A 19,216-nucleotide genomic window follows, 5' to 3' on the forward strand; every position below is an offset into this window, starting at 1 on the left:
ATTACTTTGTAATTTGTTCATGACTGTGACCGTGTATTGGAGTGAGGCTGATTCATTACCTTTGTAACTTGTCACGATTGTGACCAGATCTACCAGGAGTTCCTTACCTTTGTAACTAGTTCAGCTATCAACTTTGGCGTCCAGTCCCTGGACCCATTATGTACCTTTGTAATCTTTTGACTACCGCCCACAGGATGGGTATGGAGTGCATAATAAAGATATTAAATTAACTAACTCTCCCCTCACCCTCACACCTCCTGCCGCTCACAGTGACAGGATCAGCACAGGGTGCATAACTAAGCTATCAAACTCAGTAAAAGGTTTATTTGACAGTTCATTTTGCCCTCGCCTTTGTGTGTCGTACAGTATAAGAACAACTGAGAAAAGGTACAATACTGAAGATGCTTCTTGAAACTTTACTTGTGGTCGTCAGGAGTTGTGAGGATTGTTTTTGGGATTGTGGCTTTTGTGGTTGTGGTAGCAGTTCGGATGGCAAGCATCATATGTTAAGAGTATAGTGGCAGTGACTTGTAAATACGATTTTTGTACATTACACTGTTAAGAGAGTAGTAGAAGTAATAATAATAATAATAATAATAATAATAATAATAATAATAATAATAATAACAATGCACATAATTTTGTCATACTTGCTTTACAGCCTGGTTTTCATTTTTTTTTTTTTTATTCGCCGGTATTCTCCCGGCCCGGGTCTTTTCCAAGTAGTGGTGACCCGGCCTTGGCTCCCTATCTGGGGAGTGTCTCGAGACTTAAGTCTCCCATGGGAGGAGGTACAAGTACCCCCTCATCTTTGGGACCAACTGTCCCCAGGCCTAGCCACATTCCCCGCCCTCACGGGGCTCGTAGGGAGAAGCTAGGCCTCTGGTCTGCCATCTGCCCCGCCCCAAAGGGGCTCGTGGGGATGGCAGTCTTGTGAGCTGCAGGTGATAGCAAGCTCAGGCCTTTTGAGTTAGGTTTTCATTTATACATTAGTTGTAAATGCAGTGTAACACTCATATACATTCATACGATAGCTACAACACTATTTTATATATTTATTCATACTTAGCGGCCAAAGCAGCAAGTGTAAGGAGACTTGCTCATACATACGTCTCTCCATGAAGCTGAGCGCTCATCGTTGACGACGTATCCACCACATGAAGGTCATTAATGTCACAAATCAATTAGATGAGTACGTCAAGGATATTTCAGTCCCTAACACAGTGAGTTACATAGCTTTATTACGCATGCCATACCCATTCTGTAGGCAGTACGGCATAATGAACAAATTGATATATACAGTAAACACTGAGAATTTATGTTAGTGACACACGTGTGTGATATGAGAAATTATGGAAGCGCTTGAAATTTCACTGTTTTTCATTGGTTATTTTTCATATTGTCATATCACCTGTTTATTATGATCTTATTGTCCGGCTGTGTATATACTCTTGTGTTCGTCTTGGTTAACTCTTCGTAACGTATTTCCACTTGTGTCTAATTAGTGTGCGCACCTCATCCACTATAAATTTAAAACATCAATTTGTATAAATGCGTGTCGGTGTCAGCAGAATGAAGCAATATAGTGCATTGTCTGTGTTGGGAGTCTGCTTGACGTTAGTATTGCTGCCTCACCATTATAAATACTCGGGCTCGCCCTGTTGGTTTGTGGGGGGTCGAGACTCAGCTCATGGCCCCACCTCTCTGACCTTCACATGTGTCCACCACCATTACTAGTTCCTATAGCCTTAGTCATTGTCATATGTACTGGTGAAATTGTATGGAGTTGAACTTCACCTCTTCCTACATCCAGCTTATTATGTTTATTTACCACATTAAGACAAAGTCTCTTAAACATCTCTTGACTCATTTGCGGTTTTATCTTTCATCTATACCTTCTCATAGCGCTGTATAGCCCTTGTGGTTTAGCGCTTCCTTTTTATTATAATAATAATAATATACCTTCTCATCCCTTTACTTCTCATTTCAAACAATCTGTTCCTGTCTGTTCTGTCCATTCCTCTTAGCATCATGTACATCATAATGTGTACCAAAGCGTTCATTTTCACCAGCTCTTCCTCATAGTTCAGTCCTTTAGTCCCAGAACATAAAAAGGTTATAATTATAACCTTAATTTTTAAAGAGGTGAGGTAGCAAGCCAGCAGAAGGCCTTGGTCAGATGACCAAGAACTCCATATGACTAAGACCCGTATCAGGAAACACTTGTCCTGTCTCCTGACAAACTCTAGCTAACCTAACCTCAAGAACTAGTTTAGTTGGAAACGTCTGGGGGCTCCTCTAAACTCTTTGTCATGTGTGGGCTTCATGCTGGTGCTACACATTCTGAAATCAGTCTGACAAACATCGTATGCCTTGTCCTGAAAGATTCTTATTTCAAGTTTCTAAAGGCGGTTCAAATATTGTTAGACACATACTGAAGTTATATGGTCATGTATATGCCTCTGGCAACGTTAGTTTTTTTTTTTTAAATTACTTCGACCAATTTCTTTACATACCATTTAGGTTAACATCACTTATTAAATTATTGCAAACATTAGATTAGATTTCGCCACCGAAGTGGCTAGTTTATTGTGCACCTTGTATACATTAACACCTGTGTGTGTGTGTGTGTTTGTGTGTGTGTGTGTGTGTGTGTGTGTGTGTGTGTGTGTGTGTGTGTGTGTGTGTGTGTGTGTGTGTGTGCACTCACCTAGTTGAGATTGCAGGGGTCGAGTCCAAGCTCCTGTGTGTACTCACCTGTTTGTGGTTGCAGGGGTCGAGTCTTAGCTCCTGGCCCCGAGTGTGTGTGTGTGCATGTGTGTTTGTGTGTGTGCGTGTGTATGTGTATGAGTGTGTGTGTGTGTGTGTGTGTGTGTGTGTGTGTGTGAGTGTGTTTGTGTATTTGTGTGTGTGTGTGTGTATGAGTGTGTGTGTGTGTGTATGAGTTTGTGTGTGTGTGTGTTTGTGTGTGTGTGTGTGTGTGTGTGTGTGTGTGTGTGTGTGTGTGTGTGTGTGTGTGTGTGTGTGTGTACTCACCTAGTTGTACTCACCTAGTTGAGGTTGCGGGGGTCGAGTCCGAGCTCCTGGCCCCGCCTCTTCACTGATCGCTACTAGGTCACTCTCCCTGAGCCGTGAGCTTTATCGTACCTCTGCTTAAAGCTATGTATGGATCCTGCCTCCACTACATCGCTTCCCAAACTATTCCACTTACTGACTACTCTGTGGCTGAAGAAATACTTCCTAACATCCCTGTGATTCATCTGTGTCTTTAGCTTCCAACTGTGTCCCCTTGTTACTGTGTCCAATCTCTGGAACATCCTGTTTTTGTCCACCTTGTCAATTCCTCTCAGTATTTTGTATGTCGTTATCATGTCCCCCCTATCTCTCCTGTCCTCCAGTGTCGTCAGGTTGATTTCCCTTAACCTCTCCTCGTAGGACATACCTCTTAGCTCTGGGACTAGTCTTGTTGCAAACCTTTGCACTTTCTCTAGTTTCTTTACGTGCTTGGCTAGGTGTGGGTTCCAAACTGGTGCCGCATACTCCAATATGGGCCTAACGTATACGGTGTACAGGGTCCTGAACGATTCCTTATTAAGATGTCGGAATGCTGTTCTGAGGTTTGCTAGGCGCCCATATGCTGCAGCAGTTATTTGGTTGATGTGCGCTTCAGGAGATGTGCCTGGTGTTATACTCACCCCAAGATCTTTTTCCTTGAGTGAGGTTTGTAGTCTCTGACCCCCTAGACTGTACTCCGTCTGCGGCCTTCTTTGCCCTTCCCCAATCTTCATGACTTTGCACTTGGTGGGATTGAACTCCAGGAGCCAATTGCTGGACCAGTTCTGCAGCCTGTCCAGATCCCTTTGTAGTTCTGCCTGGTCTTCGATCGAGTGTATTCTTCTCATCAACTTCACGTCATCTGCAAACAGGGACACCTCAGAGTCTATTCCTTCCGTCATGTCGTTCACAAATACCAGAAACAGCACTGGTCCTAGGACTGACCCCTGCGGGACCCCGCTGGTCACAGGTGCCCACTCTGACACCTCGCCACGTACCATGACTCGCTGCTGTCTTCCTGACAAGTATTCCCTGATCCATTGTAGTGCCTTCCCTGTTATCCCTGCTTGGTCCTCCAGTTTTTGCACCAATCTCTTGTGTGGAACTGTGTCAAACGCCTTCTTGCAGTCCAAGAAAATGTGTGTGGGTGTGTGTGTGTGTGTGACTCAACAATCAATATTTGCACCAATAACTCACTACAGTTGTGACCGGGTGTGGAAGTGTGAATTGCTCATTACTCTAAAATTTGTTCATGATTGTAGCCATGTATAAACGCAAGTAACCATTCTTACAGTATTCATTACCTTTGTAACTTGTGAGTTCATACCTTGTACCTAGTTCAGCCATCAAAACTTTGGGGCCCAGTCCCTAGACCCATTGTGTACCTCTATAATCTGTTAATACCTTTGTAACTTGTCATGATTGTGACTAGACCTACCTGGAGTTCATTACCTTTGTAAATTGTGAGTTCATTACCTTTGTAAATTGTGAATTCATTACCTCTGTAACTTGCTCAGCCATCAAAACTTTGAGGCCCAGTCCCTGGACCCATTATGTACCTCTGTAATCTTTTGACTACCGCCCACAGGATGGGTATGGGGTGCATAATAAACATATTAAACTAACTTCACACACGGAGGGCCCGAGTTCGATTCCCGGCGGGTGGAAACATTTTGACGCGTTTCCTTACACCTGTTGTCATGTTCACCTGGCAGAAAATAGGTACCTGGGTGTTAGTCGACTGGTGTGGGTCGCATCCTGGGGGACAAGCTTAAGGACCCCAATGGAAATAAGTTAGACAGTCCTCGATGATGCACTGACTTTCTTGGGTTATCCTGGGTAGCTAACCCTCCAGGGTTAAAAATCCAAACGAAATCTTATCTTACTAAATGCTGCATATTTGATCGAACAGAAAACGGGGAACCACGGAGCTCACTGAGAATACGTACTTGTCAGTAAAATCCTGACGCTCATATTTAAGTACACAGTCACTGGATTATAGCAAGTACATGGACACTAGACCCCTCAAGGAAGGTTCCTTGATGTTGGTGAGGGGCTCTTGATTTAGGGAATTGGATCTGTGCTCCAGTTCCCCGAATTAAGCCTGAATGCCTTCCACATCCCCCCCAGGTGCTGTATAATCCTCCGGGTTTAGCGCTTCCCCATTGATTATAATAATAATAATAATAACATGGACACTATAGCCAGTACACAAACACTGGATTATAGCCAGTACACAGACACTGGATTATAGCCAGTACATGAACACTAGATTATAGCCAGTACACAGACACTGGATTATGCTCAGTACAGAGACACTGGATTATAGTCAGTACAGAGACACTGGATTATAGTCAGTACATAGACACTGGATTATGCTCAGTACAGAGACACTGGATTATAGTCAGTACAGAGTCACTGGATTTTAGTCAGTACATAGACACTGGATTATAGTCAGTACACAGACACTGAATTATAGTAAGTACACAGACACTGGATTATTTATTTATTTTATTTATTTATTTATTTATTTATTTTGTCTTTGCAAATAGTACATTGAGATTTTGTGTTTACAATAGTGGGTTGCAATGCAAAGAGAGCCTCTGTTATGCCTAGGCATTATGGGCTGACTTAACATTATTGGCTTAATGCTAAGGATTATATTATACAGTGGAACCTCAAATTTTGAACTTAATCCGTTCCAGGAGCTAGTTCTAAATTCGAAAAGTCTGAAATTCGAAGCAATATTTCCCATAAGAAATAATGGAAATACAATTAATCCATTCCAGAAACCCAAAAATATTCACAAAAATAAATACATTTTATAGAGATTAATTACAGTTTTACATACACAACAAATGCTATAGTCTTTATTTATGTATAGTAATATAAAATAACATTTTTACTTACCTTTATTGAAGATTGGTGATGGCATCTGGAAGATAGGGAGGAGGAGAGAGGGAGTTGGGGTTATTGTTTGGATGGAGAATCCCCCTCCATGAGGACTTCTGGTATCAAAGCCCTCTCTGGGGTTGCTTCCCTTCTCTGTATTTTAATACCACTAGGACCAGCTTGAGAGTCATTGGGCCCCAGTCTCACAAAATAACTGTCTACAGTCCTCTGTTTCTGTCTCACAAAATAACTATCCACAGTCATCTGTTTCTGTCTCACAAAATAACTGTCCACAATCGTCTGTTTGTCTCACAAAATAACTCCACAGTTGTCTGTTTCTGTCTCACAAAATAACTCCACAGTCGTCTGTTTCTGTCTCAAAATAACTGTCCACAGTTGTCTGTTTCTGTCTCACAAAATAACTGTCCACAATCGTCTGTCTCACAAAATAACTCCACAGTTGTCTGTTTCTGTCTCACAAAATAACTGTCCACAGTCGTCTGTTTCTGTCTCACAAAATAACTGTCCACAGTCCTCTGTACATCCTGGCAAGCTCAACAAGTCTCACTCCAATCTCATACTTCTGTATTATTTCCTTCTTCACATCTATGGTGTTTCTCACTTTCTTTACCACAGGGGTACCGCTAGCAAGTTTCTTTGGGCCCATGGCAGCTTATTTCACAGCCCCACAAGCACTAAACACAATTAAATAATCGTAAAATGTGTGAATGAGATCGCAGGTTAGTGTTCACTCAAGCATGAACAAAGCTAGACTGCTCACGGCGCCTGCGCGGGGACGCGGACAGAGCGGGCCAGCAGACAGGTCCCGTACCCGGTGGTCCGAAAATAGGGGCGCGTTCGATAATAGGGACACAGTTTGTTCGAAAAAATGGTCTTATTTTCGAAACGTTCAATATGTGATACGTTCGATTTTTGAGGTTCCACTATATCAGTAGGATAGTAATTATTTCATAGCTGTACAAGAGATTATTAATTATAAGTGAATCTAATTTATATAAGACAAGAGATATATTCATATATTCAAAAATGCTTTTTGTGAAAACAATGATTCAATTATATTCCTGTCAACAATGGATAAAAGGTTCAAAGTGATTGTTGAAGTTATGATGTGGGAGTACATAAGTATGTGTGTACTGAGTATTTAGCATTTAGTCTAGGGTGATTAAGTACACAGACACTGGAGCGATTAAGTACATAGACACTGGATTATAATCAGTACACAGACACTGGATTATAGTCAGTACACAGATACAGTGGAACCCCGAGTTCCATCCGCCCTGAGTATCTTACACTTCGAGTTTAGAACCGCTTTTTCAGCTAAATTTTGTCCCGGATTTTCGCACTGTGCCTCGTGTTTCATCCCGTGTATCAGACCTGTCAGCCTGCCCGCACGTGTGCACCTTGCAGGCGTCATGAGTCAAGTCTGGCTGCTTGTTTATCTTTGAGTGAACATTACCCTGCATGCTCATCCAAACATTCCATGGGGTTGGAGGTGAGTGTCGAGGATGTGGAAGAGTTGGTGGAGGACCACAGGGAAGAGCTAACCACTGAAGAGCTGCAAGAGCTTCATCTGGAACAGCATCAGACCACAGTTGAGGAACTTGTTTCAGAGGAGGAGGAGGAGGAGGAAGAGGGAGTGGAGGAGGTGCCTTCTTCAGTGATTAGGGACATGCATGGAATGTGGAATAGGTTGCATAGTTTTGTGGAAAAATACCATCCTGAGCAAGCTGAAACAAGCCATCTCTGCAACAAGTTCAGTGACAGAACCATGTCCCATTTTAGGAAAATGTTAAAGAGGCGCCAGAAACACAAGACTCGGGACAGTTATTTTGTGCGACATGGGTCCAGTGATTCTCAAGCTGGTCCTAGTGGCATTAAAAGACAAAGAAGGGAAGTAACCCCAAATAAGGACCTGTTACCTAAAGTCTTTATGGCAGGGGATACCCCTTCCAAACAGTAAGTGCTCCCTCACTCCCTATCTTCCAGATGCCAGCAACAGTCTTCAATAAAGGTAAGTAAATGTTATTTTAAATGTTTATTTAAATGTTAATTTATCTATTGTATTACTAATTGAAGTACTATATGTATTTATCTGTGTTGTGTGTACGTAAAACTATAGTTATTCTTTAAAAAATGTATTTTTTATGAATATGTTTGTGGGCCTGGAATGGATTAATTGGACTTATACTATTTCTTATGGGAAATATTGCTTCAACTTTAGGACGTTTCAACTTTAATCCTAGGTCTTGGAACAGATTAAGGACGAAAATCAGGGTTCCACTGTACTGGATTATAGTCAGTACACAGACACTGGTTTAGTTGAGTTAATCAGTAGTTAAATTTACCGTAATGCATGTATGGTACATTACTTAACCCTTAAACGGTCCAAACGTATGTATATGTTCTCATGTGTAGCACCCCAAACATATATATATGTTTCATTTTTCATTCATTCAAAATTGGCACGATAGGCCTGAGTCACCTAGACATGAGAGAATGGGTGTGCGCACTCAGTGTGCGCCGTATGAAAAAAATTGGGGATGCCTGGGTACCACATGGTAGGTCCAGTTACATTCAGCTCCATCTTGGGTCAGCATCATGGCACATCCTCATGATTCACTCATGCCTCATCGTATTAACATTCTGCTATTCGAGGAAAGTGATATAGACTGTGAGTTTAGTGGATTTGACACCAGTGGGGCCAATAATATTCAAGGAATTAGTGAAAATGTCAACGATAATCCAGATGACCCTCAGCCCATCACCTCTGGGGTAGCCACACCTGACCCTGGGCCAAGCACCTCTGGGGTAGCTAGTGTGGCCACAGCAGACCCTAGGCCAAGCACTTCTGGGGTGGCCAGTGTGGCCACACAAGACCCTGGGCCAAGTACCTCTGGAGTGGGGAATGTTATCCATAGGCAACTTCGCAAAAGGAAACTATCATTTTCCCGGTGTTTTAGTGATAGAGTGATGTAAGTGACGTTGAGATTCATTTTATGCCACTCGAGGGTTCGTCTAGCAATAGTGAAGTTCATTATTCACCAGTGAAGCGTACTTTTAGGCATCATCGTCTACATTCAGGCAGTGTGCCATATGCATTCCCCAAGGGTCGTGGCAGGTCACGATCCAAAACCCCGGCCACTGATAGTGTGCTCCACCAACATGGCTGACATGGCAGGACATATGGTGGGCTAGCTGCAGGATTTTCAAGGATAGCTCCTGATCCAAGGGGCTGACCAGGGCACGACTGAGCAGGACTCTGTGTGAATGCCTTGAAAAGATTCCAGAGCAGTAAGAGGACATCCCAGTGCATCCTTTCAGCATAAATCGTGGAAGTGTTGTGCAGTTTGTGAGAGTTGGGTGTGGTGAGAGTGCCCAGTTTGGGACCAGGCAGTGCCTTTCCCCCATGCTGTCGGGGGGAGGGGGCAGGGTGTGTGGGTGGGGATGAAGCAACATTGTTGGTTTTGGCGAGTCACATGCCCATATATTTCATGATGTGCATGGGAAACGAATGAATGTTGTGTTTGTTGTAGGCAGGACAGTGTGAACAACAATGCACAATCATTGTATAGGGAAGTGCCCATCACCCCCCTCCCCAGGCCTTGCCCCGTGTGTAATAAACAATGACCCTCTCATAACTGTTCACCCTCGTGCCTCAACCATTCAACTCCCCCGCCTCACCCACCCAACTCCCAGCCCCACCACAACTGTAGAGGGTACTTTTCCCTCCCAGCCCACATCAGGGATGCCACTGCATGGACAGCGCCGTGGAGTTCGACCGCATGGCAGCTGTCAGGTGTGCCACAGGCAGTGTGCACTCAGTTCTTCAAGCTTCAACATCCATGCACACGGTGGGTGCCTGGGCACCCGGAGGGCTCCAGGTGGAAACAACCAACAGCCCCTCCCAGCAGAAGTAGGTGACAGCTGCCGAGCCTTCACCTTAACAAAGGACCGGGGATCGTCAGTCAACTTGGCGTCCACCAGGACGTTGACACGTCCCCAGGGCGGCTCTCCCTCGGGCTGCTAGCAGAGTCGCTGGCCTCTTGGACCTCTTGGGGAGGGTCAATGGTGCTCCTGCAAGCAGATGTTCCTGGCGCAACCTGCTGCTGTTTGCAATGGCTGTCTGGCTGTCCTGCCGAGGAGGAACACGCACCAAGCAACGTCTGTTGGCAATGGATGAATTCCCTACAATGTTTGTTAATTAATCATTACTCTGAAAATTGTTCATGATTGTAATCATGTGTTCACGATTCATTACCTTAGAAACTTGTCATGATTGTGACCAACTCTACCTAGAGCTCATTACCTTTGTCAATTCTCATTATTGTAACCAGATTTAGTTCATTACCTTTGTAACTTGCTCAGCTATCATAGCTTTGGAGTCCAGTCCCTGGACCAATTATGTACCTCTGTAATCTTTTGACTACCGCCCACAGGATGGGTATGGGGTGCATAATAAACATATTAAACTAAACACTGATAGTGAAAGTGATCATGAAGGTGAGTATGCGGGGATGGAGGAAGTAGTGGTGGGTGGCACGGTGCCTGGACCACATGGTGCGGTTGGTGGACAGACAAAGGACCGCCTTGCATCCCCTCAACCATGTGCTGCCTCCACTCCTGTCCCTCCTCCTGCTTCCCCTCACCCCATGCCACAGGTCCACCCTGCACCATGTGATCGTGAGTGGAACTGGACACAAAGTATATTCGTGCCACAGCCTTGTGATTTTGATGTGAGTGGAAGTGGTATCCAGCCAGAATGTCCCCTAACGAATGAGTCTACAGAGTTAGACTATTTCCAGTTGTACTTTGACGAGCCTATAATGAACTTGATAGTGACCCAGACAAACAATTATTACCAATATGTCATGGACAACACAGCAAAGGTTGGAGAATCGCCACGGCTGCACAGGTGGAAAGACACAACAGTGGCTGAAATGTATTTATTCCTTGCCACTATCATGCTTATGCCACATACCTATAAGTACAGTATACGTAATTACTGGTCCACAGACCACTTCATCAGTACTCCAGTTTCCGTGACCTCCTTCCGTGCAACAGATTCAGTGCAACAAATGTTGCACTTCTCAGACAGAAATATGCCAAACAGAAATGACCTATACAAAATCCAGGAAGTGTTTATTTATTTGAAGCAGAAATTCAGTGCATACTTTTATCCCTTCAAGAACATTGTTGTTGATGAGTCCTTGATTCTGTTCAAGGGACGCCTCTCATTCAAGCAATATATACCAAGCAAACGTAATCGCTTTGGTATAAAACTTTTTGTTATGTGTGACTGTGAGAGTGGTCTTTGTATTGGATGTTATTGTATACACTGGGAGAAACACACTCGATGATGACAGACGGATGTTGGGCATTTCTGGTGATGTTGTTTGCAGGATGAGGGAACCGTACCTTGGCAAGGGCCATACATTGTACACAGACAACTTGTATACAAGCCCTGTGCTCCCTGATTTCCTGCGTGTGAACAATACTGATATATGTGGAACAGTGAGAAGGAATAGAAAACATATGCCAAGGTTCACTGGAGGCAGTGTTGAAGGTGCTGTCAACCATCCACAGAAACGAGATGGTACAAACAGACAGACGGAGCAGGTTCAACAATGAGCCTATTGTAAAGCCAGCTGCTGTCATGGACTATATGTACAATATGCGACTAGTTGACAAGTGTGACATGATGATAAGGTTTGTTGACTGTGTACGTAGGAGTCGCAAGTGGTATATGAAACTTTTTTCACCTTGTAGACATTGCAGTGCTCAATGCATTCAATATGTATGAAATAAAGACTGGAAAACAACATTTTACAGAATTCTCTCTGAATGTTGTCAAACAGATAGCAAGAAAGTATGGTACCTTTGGAAAATTAAATTTACTTGGATGTAACTCATAAGATACATACCAGTAAATGGTAACAAAGATAATTATTCTTTATCAAGGTTACAGAGACAAGTAGGAATTTTAGGACACTTAGGTCGCAAAAAATGTCCTCAGTCGATACCTACGATAATCTATCTCTCCACAAGTCACTGGTCCTATATTAATTTCAAATGAAATATACATCACCAGGAATTCTGGTAAAAACATTAATATAAATATGTGGACTGTATATGAAATTTAAAATGTGAATACATATACATTGAAGGAGAATTTATAATAATAAGACTCACCAATTAGTCTGGAGATTACGGTGTGTCATACAAAAAAAAACCCTGCCTAAAATATGAAGAAAATACTGGCCAGAATTTCAACATAAATAGACAACTTAGCTGGGGTTCCAAAGCTATACTGTCCATCTGCTTAATGCCCATGTTATGCAGGACTGCAAATCCAACAATTTCAGCTCCTATTTGAGAGGTTTTAAGCCCAATATAACCCTAGAGCGACGAAAATTCTTCCGATTTTCACTAACGTTTGCCTCGGTCAATTCAGAACAATGGCGACTCTTCCCCGGCGACGCTCACCCATCGCTGGTTCTTTATTTATTTACAAATTAATTTTTATTACCTACAATATATGCCATCAATTTACATACAAAATACACTGTATTTTTGGAAAATATACAGTATTTTCTACAGTACCACACCTGTACCTGCCCCTCAACAGCGACTTGTCCCATAATCACAGCCAGTGGGGAAAGTGCCAAACCGAATCACTCCTAACTGTCACTATCTGGTACCAATACCACCTACCCCAAAGAAGAAGAATTCCCAGAAAAAGTGTGTTGTGTGTGCTACCACCAAAAAACGACCCCAACAGCGGAAGGTCACATGATTCATTTGTCACCAGTGTGGGGTGGCACTCTGTATGAATCCATGCTTCGTGGAGTATCATACAATCGTGGAATTCTAGAAACATAAGTGGGACATGTAAATATTTGTATATAGTTGTAGATAATAGAATGTGATTGAGCCAGGTGTGCAAAATCATCTGTCAGTGTGTACATGTGTGTTTATGACAATATGATAATATTTTCGTATATAATATTGGTGTATAAACAACAATTGGCATTGAAATCAACAGATTTACTATAAAACATAATTATCATATCATGAAAACCAAGAAAATTAAAAAAAATTGGAAGAAAACGGTAAATATGTAGAATCTGTGCAAGCGGCAGTGCTCCATGTTGCTATCAGGTGATCACCAAGTGCCAACTTCGCGGCCTCATATCTCGGTAAGTGCTGACCCTAAATTTTTTTTTATTCTAAAACACTTAAAAAATGTGCTTTGTTTTTCTATAAAAAAAAAACTACAATGTATTTTTTTTTTCAATATATTCGGACCATTTAAGAGTTAAATAATCTTTTGTGATTTATACAAGACTTGAAAACTGGTTCAAAATTTGTTCATAATGTTGCAGATTTCTTTCTTCTTCCAGGAGAGTGCACTGTTGTTATACAATGCTCACGTGGCGAATGATGCGGGTGTTGAAGCTGCTGTGGTTGCTCATGTTCCTTGCCTGCGCCCTAGCTGCATTTAATCTGCTGTTTGCATCGTCTCATGACAGCCATCTGCATGATCACCTTGGTCGGGAAACCCTTGATTCTAGAGAATCTCAACAAGTCCTGTCCCCTGAAGAACGTCTCTTAGAAATACAAAACTGGGTCTTGGCTGGCCATCAAAAAGGGGTCCTTCCTCAGGTGTTGTCTGTGAATGAGCAGCTAACACCTGCTGCACCCGTGGTCAAGAAGGAACTTAGTTTTGGGGTGCATGAGGAAGAAAACTCTGCACGAGAGGTATTGGATATGGAGGCTGCTGAGAAAGATAATAAACGAGGTCATTTTCTGGATGCTAATGCCGCAAATGAGGTGAATTCAGTTGAGCCTGAGACGAATGTTAATAACAGAAACCCTGCAGTAGCTGTGTCTTTACGACAGAATTTTAAAGATTATAATAAACTTTCTTTGCCAAGTGGTCACAACTGGAGAAATTTAAGTGAATATGATATTAAAAAATTATCTGTGTTGGGAAGAAGACTTTATTTAAATGAGGAGATAGGTACAGTGAAAGATAGAACTTTTACAATCTTGGTTTGGAAAACTGGACCTCAGATTGAAAAACGTTTACTCAAGGAGTATGGTAAGCTAAATAAAGACCCATTTCGAAAATGTTCTGCACAAAACTGCAAACTGACTTACGAAGATGAGGCAGCCAGGACAGCGGATGCTATTCTAATCCACCTGCATCGCATCAAGGGACCCAATACTTTTCCAAACAGGACTAAAATAAATCAGCGGTGGATCTGGTTAACGGATGAGAGTCCATATAATACTTTTATGGTAGCTAAAGTGAAGGATATGGCAAAATATAATGGCTACTTCAATTGGTCAATGAGCTACAGGATGGACAGCGACATCCCAGTACCATATGGTCGAACAGTGGAGATGAAACCAGAAGAGGCTGCCTCATATCATTATATTGATTATTTTAAACTAAAACCAAAAACTGTAGCAATATTAGGATCAAACTGTGGGAGCCAAAATAAAAGGTGGGACTACGTGAGAGAACTGAAGAAGTACATAGAAATAGACGAATATGGAGGCTGCGGTACCTTGAAGTGCCCAGGGCACTTTATGAAGGATTGTTTACCTCTTCGTGACTACAAGTTTTATTTGTCATTTGAAAATGGCGATTGTCGTGAATATCTAACAGAGAAGGTAAGCAAATCAATTTTCTTTCTTTTATGCAGTGTAAAGCCAATATTTTTTTTAACTTTAATATGCATACTCTTTTTACCCAACATTTCCACACCATGGTGTTCCATTTCATGAGTCGATATAGCCTTACCTGGCTCTTCCTCACACAGTTCCAGCTGGTGTAGTCTTGTTTCCTATTTTCATTCACAGATGCATGTAAGAGCCCATTATTAGATGCTCCTGTTTTTTTTCCTGGGCTACTTGGAGTTGATTTCAAGTGTCAACATCCCTGAGTCCCCAGTGGCTGGCCTGAACTTGATTGTTGGTACTAGCCGCATGCAGTCCATGCTATAAACCACAGCCCAGCTAACCAGGAACTGATTTGAAAAACTTGTGAAGGGTCTTTAGAACTCCCAAGTGTTTAAAAGGCGGGTACTTGCTACTTGGAAACTTTTCATTTGCAAAGCATCTTATTAGAAAACAAGATTTCAAATGTTAGCATAGCCTAGTGGTCATTAATCTAGTAAATTACTATTTAAGTAAATAAGTACTTATATACATACTATACATTTATATAATGTATACAATAAAAAAATATTTCCTTTAGGTTACATTCTTGTATCATTATACATTAGTGTGAGCTGCAGTAACTGAACTTACACAGCTGTAGTCTGCACTGTTGTGAGGATTTGTTTAGGAATGTATTACTATTTAAAAGAATTGTGTGCTGAGATTCAAAAGCAAGAAAAACAAGTTGTACTTTCCCATCAGACGACACACCTCGACGTCTTGGTTGACCAGTGCAAGCTAGTGTTGAAAGTACAGACTCTCATATTGCAATTCATCAGAATGTTGCAACAGCAACTGAATACACATCTTAGAAGCAGAGCCAGATTAAGATTTTGAAGGCCCTTGGGCTACAGGTACTGTGAGGCCCCCAGTGATATTTTCAAAAGGAAAAAAAATAATCACAGCAGTCAACAGTTCATCATATATGTGATGTAATAATATACCATAATTATAAACTTACAGCAGTAACTGTGAACACTTTTCACTTAATTTCTGGAGGCCTTCCAGCTGGCAGAGGCCCATGGGCTGCAGCCCCAAAAGTCCATGTCTTAATCCATCCCTGCTTAGATGGCTTCTTTATGATCAGAAAATTCTTGAAAGGACCCACATTGCCTCTGTGTGCATGTCATTTTCTTCGACACGAATTATGAAAAGCTTAGATATTTTAACATCAGGACTTGGAATAACATAAGAATAGTGAATTGGCCTATGCTAGGCAGGTCTAATTCACTCACAAGTACATACCCTTCAAACCAGTATAAAGCTACCCATAGTTCTCGCTTCAATGAAGCTATTTGGGAGTGTGGACAGCTCACCTACAGCTCTAATGCCAAAGAGTATACTTCCCTATACCCTTTCTAAATCTAAATTTGTCCAAATTGAATCCATTATTGAGAGCCTTGTCTTGATTAGATATTTTCTGCATGTTATTTAAATCACGTTATTTATGCTTTTCATTTGTACACTTCGGTCAGATTCCCCTTAATTCTAAGTCTTAACATAAATTGTAAATTCAGTACCTTCATCTTCCTCTGTAATTTTTGGCGTATTTATGTCCATTCTTTAATATGGAGACCAGAAGTGAGCAACCTAGTCTAAATGTGGTCATACCAATGATACACCTTGAAGATTTCTATTATGTATACTTCTTGGTGTGAGGCCGATAATTCTATTAGCCTAATTGTGAACTGGCTTAAATTTCTGGTAACTAGCTAAAAATATTCCTCATTCACTTGGACTAAGATCTATGTATCTTAACTATTTAGTACATAAATATGATGTTATTTTCTTTTCCTTGGTTTAGATCCTTACTCTAGCTTATACTGAATAGAATCTGCCAGATCAATAATAGTGTCATTGGAAAACTTACATTTGTCCGTATTGAACCTATTTATATTGCAGTTTACTTCCTCATCTGTGTTGTATGTGTAGATTGTGATCAACGAGGGTTCTAATACTGACTCCATTCTGATTTTCCCAATTTATGCGAACTTTCTGTTGCCTGTTGGTCAACTATGCCTCGACCCATAAGAATTTTTTTGCCATGTGCTGCTATGCTATTACACTTCTGAACTCTATCAGAGGTCTTAAATCTAAATATATAATACAGTGGACCCCCAGTTAACGATATTTTTTCATTACAGAAGTATGTTCAGGTGCCAGTACTGACCGAATTTGTTCCCATAAGGAATATTGTGAAGTAGATTAGTCCATTTCAGACCCCCAAACATACACGCACAAACGCACTTACATAAATACACTTACATAATTGGTCGCATTGGGAGGTGATCGTTAAGCGGGGGTCCACTGTATTCTTCATCATGGTCTACTACTACAAATTATTATTGTAATCATAACTAAGCACGAAACCTACAAGGGTCATACAGTTACCACTTCAAATACTTTAGTGAAAATGTTACTAAATTCTTTAGGTAACATGCCCCCTTTATAAAACATGCTAAGAGTCATTGAATATCTTTCAAAGTGGCTTCTAAGTTCATCCACAGTTATGGATTCCATCAGTTTTCCCCATTATTGATGTTAGACTGGTTAGTCTACAATTTGAAATTGAGGATCTGTTTCCCACCTTGTAAACGGGTATTGCATTTACTATTTTCCACTCATCCAGCATGAAATTAATTTGTAGTGATCTATTTAACAGACTAAATATTGGTTTGCTGAGTTCCTTCCTTTAGAATTCTTGGAAATGGCTCATCAGTGCCCAGTGACTTGTTTGGCTCAACCTGTCTATTTGTCTGAGAACCATGTCACTAGTGAGTGAGCTTGTGTAATTTATTTTTGTTCTGACCAATATAATTTTAGATTTCTGGGATTTCGTATATTTCCTTTGGTGTAACAGAGGAAAAAGTGTTAAAATTGATACATTCATTTGCCACTATCAGCAGCCTGACCTTTAGTTATATTTAATTAGGCATATTTTTTCCTAATCTTATGAGTACACCTGAAACTCTTTTGGTTGATCTTTCAAATTCAATTCAATTCAATTCAAACTTTATTCTCTATAAGTATTACAATGCTGAGTTTACAGAATTTGATTATTGTGTGGTTTACATGTAGTAAAATAATAATTACAGAGTGTACCACTAGAACGCCTAGCATGGCTAGGCATTTCGGGCAGACTTATATTAAATCTTAGGTTTAAAATGTTACAAAATTATGAGATAAGTTGGTATTATGGCCAAATGACTAAATACTAGTTGTGAGTTTAGCAATGTGAATGCTTTTGTTTTGGCACTATACGTAGTTTCAGTATTGGAGTATCACAGGCCAACTTATGACTAGTTAAGATTCATTATTTTAAGATTGAGATTGATATTTCTGTTTATGGTCAAATGGGTGAGTGAGTGTAAGTGTGAACCACCAGGTGGTATTCGTATTATTAGTTGACAGGGTGTATCAGGGAGATAAGATGTTTTCTGATGGTAGTTTTGAAGGTGATGAATGTGTCTGCAGTTTTGGAATTTTCAGGTAGGGTGTTCCAGATTTTAGGGCCTTTGACATACATTGAATTTTTGTAAAGGTTTAGTCAGACACGGGGAATGTCATAGAGATGTTTGTGTCTGGTGTTGTGCCTGTGGGTTCTGTCACAACTATCAAGAAAACGTTTTAGGTAAAGGTTAATATTGGAATTTAAGGTCCTGTAGATGTAGATTGCACAGTAGTAAGTGTGGATGTACTGAACAGGGAGTAAGTTTAGATCTATGAAAAGTGGGGGGGGGGTGTTTCCAGGGATGGGATTTAGTGATTATTCTTACTGCGGCTTTTTGTTGGGTTATTATTGGCTTTAGGTGTGTTGCTGCAGTTGAACCCCAAGCACAGATAGCATAGGTGAGGTATGGATATATAAGTGAATGGTATAGTGTGAGAAGGGCATTTTGCGGCACGTAGTATCGTATCTTGCAGAGTATCCCAACCGTTTTGGATACTTTTTTGGTTATGTGTTGGATATGGGTGCTGAAGTTCAGGTTGTTGTCGAGGTATAGGCCTAGGAATTTGCCCTCATTATGCCTGGTAATTAGAGTGTTGTCGATCTTAATGTTAATTTGCGCATCTCCTGCTCTGCTACCAAACATAATGTAGTAGGTTTTGTCAACGTTAAGCGTAAGTTTATTGGCTGTCATCCAAGTCGATATTTTGATCAGCTCCTCATTAACAATAGTGTTGAGGGTTGCAAGATTAGGGTGAGAGATGACATAAGTCGTGTCGTCAGCAAAGAGAATGGGGTTCAGGTGTCGAGATACGTTTGGAAGATCATTGATGTATATGAGGAAGAGCAGGGGACCAAGGACACTTCCCTGCGGAACTCCAGTATCAAGTGGCTGTGTTGTTGATGCTGTGTCTTTAATGGTGACATACTGATACCTATTAGTAAGGTAAGATTTGAAATATGCAAGCGCATGGCCTCTTATACCATAATGGTCAAGTTTGTGGAGTAGGATGCCGTGGTCTACTGTGTCAAAAGCTTTTCTTAGGTCAATAAAAATTCCTAGTGGATATTCCT

At 41.2% G+C, this 19,216-nt stretch overlaps 1 protein-coding gene across 3 annotated transcripts in view; it reads left to right on the forward strand.

The window, feature by feature from the left end:
- The window catches only part of LOC128684251 (alpha-(1,3)-fucosyltransferase 7), a 117,676-nt gene that overhangs the window by 51,317 nt on the left and 47,143 nt on the right, over window positions 1–19,216 (forward strand). For 2 of the 3 annotated variants that reach the window (XM_070094779.1, XM_070094767.1), the window contains exon 2: window positions 13,368–14,646. In XM_070094779.1, the coding sequence (XP_069950880.1) occupies window positions 13,390–14,646 (1,257 nt within the window). In that variant the 5' untranslated portion in view covers window positions 13,368–13,389. Of the gene's footprint in view, window positions 1–13,009; window positions 13,164–13,367; window positions 14,647–19,216 lie in introns of all 3 variants that reach the window. The other variant, XM_053770429.2, reaches the window with a different exon arrangement.

Source organism: Cherax quadricarinatus, chromosome 4 (genome assembly GCF_038502225.1).
Source record: "Cherax quadricarinatus isolate ZL_2023a chromosome 4, ASM3850222v1, whole genome shotgun sequence".
Classification (NCBI taxonomy): Eukaryota; Metazoa; Arthropoda; class Malacostraca; order Decapoda; family Parastacidae; genus Cherax; species Cherax quadricarinatus.